Source organism: Schistocerca serialis, chromosome 1, assembly GCF_023864345.2.
Source record: "Schistocerca serialis cubense isolate TAMUIC-IGC-003099 chromosome 1, iqSchSeri2.2, whole genome shotgun sequence".
NCBI classification, from domain to species: Eukaryota; Metazoa; Arthropoda; class Insecta; order Orthoptera; family Acrididae; genus Schistocerca; species Schistocerca serialis.
Window position 1 is genome coordinate 1134934595 of NC_064638.1, and position 9785 is coordinate 1134944379.

At 37.0% G+C, this 9785-nt stretch overlaps 1 protein-coding gene across 3 annotated transcripts in view; it reads left to right on the forward strand.

Annotated features, from left to right (window-relative positions):
• Positions 1-9248, forward strand: part of LOC126417220 (PH and SEC7 domain-containing protein-like) — an 826610-nt gene extending 817362 nt beyond the window's left edge. For 2 of the 3 annotated variants that reach the window (XM_050085103.1, XM_050085104.1), the window contains exon 15: positions 9016-9247. In XM_050085103.1, coding sequence (XP_049941060.1) covers positions 9016-9040 — 25 coding nt within the window. In that variant the 3' untranslated portion in view covers positions 9041-9247. Of the gene's footprint in view, positions 1-9015 lie in introns of all 3 variants that reach the window. The other variant, XR_007575542.1, reaches the window with a different exon arrangement.
• Positions 9249-9785: the final 537 nt, after the last annotated feature.

The following is a 9785-nucleotide window of genomic DNA, read 5'->3' on the forward strand; positions in this document are numbered from 1 at the left end:
CATGCATGGCCACTGTCATCTCTGAGGGTTGAGGCCCCAGTTGTGTGTGTGTTTTTCTTAAACTGACAAAGGATTTTATCTCATGGGCTAATACACTGCTAGAAAAAAAAAAATAGTGCACCTGGAAAGATGTTATCAATTTTGATCAGAGTAGGGCCTTTGCCATCTGGGTGTGGTAGAAGTACTGATAATGGTTTCAAAGTCATTCACCAACATATAGCATAGTGGCGCATCTACCAGAGCACCGCCTGTGTCTCCCCTTTAATAGGAAATACTCACAGCCAGAAGGTTCAGTGTGGTCCAAACATGTGGGCCAAGTAGGCAACCATGCTTCCTACAGCCAACTGAGTGGGTCTGGAAGAGGTCAGATTGTGATTTCTCAAGTTTGCTGTGCTGCATCACTTGTGCAACAATGCTGGCACCTGTGGTCACAAGAACATTGTTGCACCCGTAGATGTGATTTTGGACATCCACACAGCACAGATACTGGCCAGGATTGTTGTATTGTTAGGGCAGCAGTGGCAGATCGTACAGCTACCACAGCACAGATAAGAGGCCTTGTGAGACCAGACATGTAAACATGAACTGTTGTGAACCAGTTCTTAGCAGTGAGACCGTGGGCACCTACACCTCTAGCCCTTCTTCTACTTACACCACAGCATTGACATGTATGGCTTGCCTTCCCCCATCAGAGGATCAATTGGAAGATGGAATGGTATACCATGGCCTTCAGTGATGAAAGCAGATTCTGCCTGCATACAGGTGATGGTCATTTGCGTGTATAGCCTAGATCTGGTGAGTGCTGTCTTGTAGAGTGCGTTCGTGCAAGACATACTGGTCACACCCCAGTCATTATGGTCTGGTGTGCAATAGGCTACAACTCTAATTCACCTTTGGTGTTTCTAGAGGGGATGATAACCAGCACTCACTATATGCAGAACATTGTTACACCTGTTCTCTTGCTGTTCTTGCACCAGGAAGGTAATGTTTTGTTCCAACAGCATGATGCTCACCCACACACTGCCATGAAACTCAATGTGCACTACAAGATGTGCAGCAACTTTCCTGGCCAGTGAAATCTCTGGACTTGTTTCCAATTGAGCATGTGTAGGATATGATGGGATTAGAAGTGACTTGTGCAACTCGTTAACCAACAGCTCTTACAGAACTACTAGAATAGATTGAGTAGGCAGTATATAACATATCCCAGGACAGTATTTGCCATCTGTGTGATTTACTGGATGCCAAAGTCAGTGCCTACATTACCACCCATGGAGACTACAACATGTAATATGGGTGTTTCAGCATGGGCCAATACCTGGTACCTCAGAACCGCTAGTGCTATTGTTCTGCAAATGTAATCATTTCATTTACTCTACATACACTGTTGCAATAACCAGTCCTATTGAAATGGAAACCTCTAAAAGAGTGTACTTTTTTTTTCTGGCAGTGTATATCAATGAAAGCAATCCATTTTTGAAAATATATTGTTACTGGATAGGTGAGAGATCTTCTCACCAAGAAACGGCAGGAGAAAACACATATAAAGACATTAAATAATATAAAGGTATTGAATAATATAAAGATATTGAATAATTAAGCTGCCATAGGAAAATTAGTTCTGGGGTTCAATGCAGCTGTTGAGACAGATAGACAGATGTTTTCATCGGGAGGGGGGGGGGGAGGGGGGGGGGGACGACATGTACTGGCACAGGACTTGGGGAAGTAGATTAGGCTCTTCCATGATACTGAAAAATATGTCCAAGAGGCAGGAAAATAACTGAAGAGAAAGGGAGCATTAGAGCCCTTAAGGCTGAAATTGATAGTGTCAGGGGGGAACTGATGAGTCAAAGGGGGGAGTAGTGTGAAGACAAGAGGGACATAGTATCAGGGGACAGGGGCCACGGAAAGAGTATTTGATAGTTTCATCACTGGCACAAAAAGTTGATTTGTCTTGCTACCTCAGTTAAGTAAGGAAGAGGCTCAAGTAGATGTGAGTGTAGTTAACACCAAACAGGCTTTTGTTAGGAAACCAATTGTTTCAAAAAAGTAGAAAGTAGGAGGAAAGTTCTATTGCTAGGAAGTAGCCATGGAACAGATATGGGCCAGATTTTAGAGGAAAAAATAGGTGACAGGTACCACATCACAAATTTTTTCAAGCCTAATGTATGTCTGAAGCAAGTGGTAGAGAATGCAGGCTCCTTGTGCCAGATTTTTACAAAGTGGGGTTATGTTGTGATTGTGGGTGAAGCAGGAAATAGTACTGATAGGGATCAGGGTTGCAATATTGAGAAGGACCTGGTAGAAATAGCTTCTGCAATGAATCATAAACATGTTGGGTTGGTGCCTGTTTTCAGGGAGTATGATTGGCTGCAGTTTAACAGTTCCGTAAGTAGGGTCAATACGGAGTTAGATCAGCTGCTTTGGGCAGCTACTGGGTCAAACTTGGGTTAGGTTCCTGTTGATGCTATTGGTACATGGGATTTCGCTATGCATGGCCTGCATCTTAATAAGGAAGGGGAGGGTAAAGTGGCTGGCTTGATAGCAAAATCCTTAAGGGGAGCACTGCAATTCATGAGAGCACCTCTTTTCTAGGGTAAGACAGTTTCCAATGATTCAACACTGAAGGGAATTAAACTTAATGAGAAGCTTAGGCAGGCAGGCAGGTGTGACAGATGTTAAGATATCACAAGATTCTCATAAAGCACAGAGAAAAATGGTGTTAGTATATTACGTCAGAAGATCAGGGGACTGAGAAACAAAGTAGGTGAAATTCTGTTTTTTGGAAGATATAGAAACTGAAGATGTAATAGATGTACTATACCTGTCTGCACATCATACAGTCACAGGTATGGAAAAGGTAAATGTAACTTGATATAAGCTTTCAACACATGGCAGTAGAGACAACAGGGAGAAAGGAGGAGTTGCCATGTATGTTAAAAGGTATCATAGAGTGAAAAATTTAAAAACTAAAAAATTTGTATAGAGCAACATATAAAAACATGTGGCTGTGAGCTTAACTAAAGAATGGTACTCTTATAATTGTTAATTGTGTATAGGTCCCCATTAGGACATTTTCAGCTATTTCTGAAAAACTTGGATTCTTTGTTGTGCTGTCTGTCAGACAGAGGGAAGCAAATTATTATTTGTGGGGATTTCAATGGAGATTTTCAGAAAGAGTCTGACAGGAAGATTGACCTTGAAGTTCTTTCAACCTGACATCAGTTACTGATTTTCTTGTTTGGGTAGCACAGGACAGCAGCACGCTATAGATAATATTTTCACAGATCAGAATAAATTTAATCAAATTAACATTTATCCTGTTAAGCATTGTGTTTCTAATCATGATGCACAGCTAATTGTGTATATGTAAAATCCTTAATTGTGTAAGCGATACAGTTCCATACAGTAATGCAAAACAGTTCTTCAAAATGGTTCATTGAATTAATGATTTAACAGTTGCAAATTTTAAGGAGAGCTTTCAGCAGTTGGATGGGATGAGATATAGCGGGAAATAGCATTTCCAACAGAGTACTAAAAACTTTTTCCCAATAGATAGGTAGGATTCTCAGCCATACATATAATAGCTCAATGACACAGGGAATTTTTCCAGGTAGACTGAAATATGGTATTGTTAAATTGTTGCACAGAAAGGGGAACTGGTCTCACACCAACAAGTGCTGCCCAATCTTACTTTTGACAGCTTTATCCAAAATATTAGAAAAAGTAATGTAGTCAAGAGAAGCTTCACATGTTTGTATAAATAAAGTGCTAATAAAATGTTAGTTTGGTTTCAGAAAGGCTTGTAAATTGAAAATGATATATATGTTTTCACTGATCAGATATGAAAGAAATGAATAACTGAATATCACCCATTGGGATTTCTTATGACCGTCAAAAGCTTTTGATTGTGTAAATCATGGAATCCTTCTAGATAACCTTAAGTATTGTTGTATGAGTGGAATAGTGCGCAAATGGTTTAATTCATATTTAACTGGAAGAGTGCAGAAGGCTGCAAAAACAGTTCACATAATGTGCAAAAATTCAGCAGATCCCTCAAACTGGAAAGGTATCAAGAATGTGGTCCCAAAGGTCCAGTCTTTGGTCTCTTATTGTTCTTAATATAAATTCATGAATTGCCACTCTGTATTCACAAAGATACAAATCTATTTCTTTTTGATGATGTTACAAATAATAGTAATCACATGCAACAAACAAGAATTAGCTGAGGAAATTGTAAATAATGTCTTTCAGAAAATTATTTAATGGTTCTCTGCAAATGGACTCACATTAAATTTTGATAAAATGCAGATTATGTAATTGGTATTGCATCATTAATAAATTAGACTTTGAATGAAAGTCTTTTGCTGAGGCAGAATATTCAAAATTTTTGTTTGAGTGCATTGCAGAGAGATTGAATTAGAAGAAACATTGGCGATTGGCTGAAACGTTGAATCCAGCTGCTTATGGTATAAGAGTTATTGTAAAATTTGTTGATCATATCAGTAAATTAGCTTATAATGCTTATTTTCATTCACTGATTTCATGTGGTATTGTATTTTGAGGTAATTCATCATTAAGGGGAAAAATATTCATTCCACCAAAGTGTGTAACCAGAAAATAGCTGGAGCCCATTTAGTATCATACTGCAGACATTTATTTAAAGAGCTAGGGGTACTCACAGTAGCTTCACAACGTATATATTCAGTTATAATTTTTTTAATTAACATTCCATCCCAACTCAAAAGCAATAGCAATGTGCTAAGAGATATGCTAATCTTCACTATCTGGGTTAAATCTAACTTTGGCTTAGAAAGGGGTGAATTATGCTTCTACAAAAGTATTTGATGACTTACAAGGCAGCATTAAAAGTCTGACAGATAGCCAACCAGCATTTAAAAACAAAGTAAAATAACTTCTGAATGACAACTCCGTCTACTCAATTGATGAATTTTTAGATATAAATTTGTAATTTTACACTTAAAAAATCAAATTATGTTATGTAAAGAAACTTTTTGTTAAACTGACACATTCCACATAATTAAAAAGTGTTGTATTCGTGATGTATGGAACAGGTATTAATCTAATCTAACCTAACCTAAAGGTATTGACTTTCTCCTGCTGTTGCTTGGTGAGTAGATTTTTATCTATCCTGATATACAATATTTTCTCTGATAGTTAATCCAAAAGTCTACTTTCAAATGTGCCTGTCCTCTGTATAAGCCCAAAAACTTACATATAAAACAAGTATTTGTGAGAATAACTTGATTCTCATCAATAAATTTACATATGCTGCTTGTTTTAAAATAAATGAGATAGGTTTTTAAGAGGTTAATCGTTAACTTTTATTCTCAAAATGGGTTTTGTTTTTTCTATGAAATTTTGTGTTTTGGTACCTATGCTAACTGCTATCTGTGCCCAACATATATGAGAAGTGTCTTCAGCATATATAGTAATATGGTGATTGGTATCTAGCTAGGGTACTTGGGAAGTCATTTGTATAGCATAAGAAAATGTTAGAAGGCAAAATTGAGGCTTATAGCACTAGCTCATTATTATTCAGTAGAAATGTGAGTAAATGAAAAGTTACAAAGCCAAAGGCTTGTTGGGTCTACAAATTTCTTTTTTGTTAGTTGCAATGACTCATATCTCTTACAATTTAGTTTGTATGCAACAAGTGTCAAATTGCGTTGTGGTTCATTTTTCATGAAAAGCTTGCGCTGGGATGTTTGACCAAGCTTTGTAAAGCATTGTGGTATTTAAACTAATTTTTCAGTTGATGAATGTTTTACTGTCTCTCATTAAAGCTGACTGTTAATATATTATATTATCAAGTTATACATCTCAAATCTTGAAATGATGATGACCCAGTTATCAGCTTCCTCATCATTGGTAATTTCACTTATCTGGCTGTGTGAGATAGATGCCAACAGTGATGCGAAAGTCTATCTGCAAAGTTTCATGAATCATTATTAAGTGATGAATGTAGGAATATATTACAACCCCCTATATACTGCTTATGTATGGACCACGGAGATGATTAAGGCAGTTACAGCACTGCATTTAAGCAGTCGTTCATTCCATGCTTCATATGCAAATGGAGTGAGAAGCAACCATAATACATGGTATGATGGGAAGAACCCTCTGATATAAACTTTACACTTTAAAGTTTACAGTCTACATCTAGATCTACATAACTACTCTGCAAACCACGTGACGTGCATAGCAGAGGATACTTAGCACTGTACCACGTATTAGGGTTTCTTATCATTCCAGTCGTCTATGGAGCCTCTGTGTGTGCTGGAATTAATTCAATTGTGTCTTCGTAATCAGTTTGTGTGAGTATTGCACATGGAACTTAAGTATTTTTCGGATTTTTCATTTAATACTGGTTCTTGAAATTTTTAAGCAGATTTTTGTGAGATACTTGGCATCTATCTACAAGAGTTTGCCAATTAAAGTTTTCCAGTACCTCAGTGCTGCTCTCCCATGAGTCAAACTGACCTGTGTCCATTTGTGCTGCCCTTTTTTGTATATGTCCACTATCCCCTGTAAGTCTTATTTGGGGTGAGTTCCCCACATTTGAGCAATATTCTAAGGTGGTTCACTCAAGTGCTTTGTAACCATTTATCCTTTGTATTACTGACATCTACTCGTAAATAACTACTCTGCAATTTGCACTGAACTGCTTTCAGAACATTTCTGTACTGTCCACTCTCAAAAAGGACATGAGAAAAATGAGTACCCAATCTTTCCATATGAGCTATTATTTTATATCCTCTCAAACAGTTACACCCTGGCTTGAGTAGGCTGATTCTAGCAGTGTCCGATTGATATGGTAGCCATAAGATACTATTTTCACAATTTTACATTTCTAAACATGTAAAACAAGTAGTCAAGTGTAGCGTAATTTTGAAATCTTATTAAGAGTTGATTGCATATTTTTGAATTCTTTTTCAAATAGGGCATCATTATAGATAACTGGATCACACAAAAGTCTGTGAAGCCACTAATAGACAACAGAAGCAATGTGGATCTCAATACACATTCAAGGGGAATGCTTGAAGTTACTTTTACTTCTATAAGTGATTCTCCATCCAAGAGAACATGCTGCATCCTTCTTGCCAAGAAATCTTCAGTCCAATCACCAATGTTATTTGATAACCCATATAACTGTACTTTTGCTAATAAATATTTTTGTGATAATGTGTCAAATGCTGTACTAACATCAGGAAATATTGCATCTACCTGACTGCCATGGCTCATGGCTTTCAGGATGTCAGGTGAGAAATGCAGGAGTTGGATTTTGCATGACTGATGTTTTCAGAATCCATGCCAAATGGCATAGAGGAATTCATTATGTTCAAGACATCTCATTATATTTGGTCTTAGAACATGTTCTAGGATGCCACAACAGAGGGATAGTACTTTTGTGTATCACTTTAGCTGTCCTCCTTGCAGACAAGTGTGACATGTCCTGACTGGGAACAGATTTTTGATTGATAGGTATTGGTATATTATTGCTGAAATGGGGGCTAACTTGTCTGCAAATTATGTATACAATTTGACAAGGATTCCATTGGGCTTGGAGCCTTGTTTAATTTTAACAATTTCAGCAACTTTACTATGCTCCAGACATTAATATCTATATTATTCACCTTAACAGTGGTGTGAAAATTAAACTGAGGCTTTACTTTTTTGTTGTACCTTGTAGAGGAATGTTAGAAAATGAAGTTCAGCATCTCTAATTTTTCTTTGCTACTTTCCTGCTTCATCTGTGAGCGCCTGACTTTGGTGAGTTTCAGAGTGGATGTAGATGTAATAGTTTCTTCCCACATTCCTTGCAGTTAAAAAATGCAGGTGATTCAAAATTCCTCAATTACCTATCTTGCTAACGTATGCTGATACAGTGGTACTTGATCTGAGAGTAATGTGTTCAAATCTACTTATGGCTGAATTTGGACCATTAGTATCTTGCCAGCTATGACTTGGGGAGTGGCATCATACAGTTTCTAATCATCCTACAATGCTCCATGTTAAATCTCAAATCTTTTTCACATTTCCTTGCAGAGGGCACATGGTGTTTAGCTTGGCAGTCTCCTTGGTGCTACTTCATAGGAGTAGGCTGTGTGTTAGTAATGGATTTCAGCTTGTCTACTCCCTTAATTCCATATTAATGTATTAGAAAGAAAATGCAATATGGTACTGCACAAGCAATCATCACTGTAAGGAACACAATATAGGAACACTCTACACTCTATACAAGTCAGAAGAAAACAACCATGCCCATTAGCATGATATACAGAACAGAAATATGGGATTCCTACATTTAGTTGTCATATACTTGACTGAGAATGGGACTGATTTTTGAAATAATCTTAGAGATGAAATACTGATACTGTTTAAAACTTACAATTCAAGCTGATGTGTTGATAGTCCCAAGATAAATATAATAAATCATTTTCAGGCTATATGTGTTTAAACTGTGGTACTAATTCTGCATTATAATTCCACTACTGAGTACATCTACTATGTCACAACTTATCTCATCTAAATTGAAGCTACCTTAAATAATCAAAATAGAATAATCAATAATGAGAGCGACAGGCAATGTGTACACACCTCAGAGCCAATATCAGTTAAATTAAATAAATTAAATTACTATCAAATCCACCTTCATCAACAGTATTTCACCATCAAATCCGTTATAAACAAAAATCTATTGTGACCCACCTCCTCTTAACTATAAGCTGCACCTTGACCTGGGTAAAATCTGGGTAAAATATTAAATCTGCTTGAATGTTGGCACACTATTTTTTTTTAAAGAGTGGCAGCATTTTCATTTTTACTGAAGTACTCTGCCTGATGAGAAATAATTTAGCCAATAGTCTCTGACACTTCCATTAAGTTTATTTGCTCAATTTAATACTTATGAAAATCTTTTGTTTCATTGCTATTGTACTTTAGAGACTATTTCATAAAATATTACTCTAATCCCACAAATTTCTATTGCAGCAGTTGCTGGTGCTCACTACTGTGACTGCAGCTATGACAGAAATATGCAGAAGCATTTTGTACAAAATCACCTGCTCTTTCTTATGTAATGAGCTACATGTGACTTCTTTGTTTTTGTCACTGAAACTGTACATAGACCAATATGAACATTTGTAAATTATTGATGTTAGTGTCAGATAAGCTACTCTGTTTACATTGTTATAAAATGTTGCATTTACAATCAGTGGACCACGTATGCAGTGAAACTTAAAATCTAATGTTCAGAACTGATTTTTTGCAATAAGAAATTGAAAACTTGTTCAGTATATTTGCAAATTAATAAATACTGTGTATATATTTAATATTTACATAACGTAAAAATATATACATTCCTTAAGTCTTCCAAAAACACCACAGGAAAATATGACTGTGTTCTTAAAAAAAAATAGTGATACATACACACACACACACACACACACACACACACACCACCACCACCACCACCACCACCACCACATCCTGTAAATACTGTACAGAATAAGATCCTCTTGTGCAGATGTGTTGGTGGGGTAGAAGTTGCATGTAGGTGTGAAGTGGGAGCAGGAAACGGGCAGGCAGATGGGGGGCATGGACCAGTGAAGGTTGAGGCCAAGGAGCTAAGGGAAGAAACGATATGCTGCAGGCAGTATTTCCACCTGTGCAAATCAGAAAAGTTAGTGTTGATGGGAAGAATCCAGATGGTGAAGGCTGTTTTACAGTTGTTGAAGTGTAGCATATCATGTTGGGTAGCA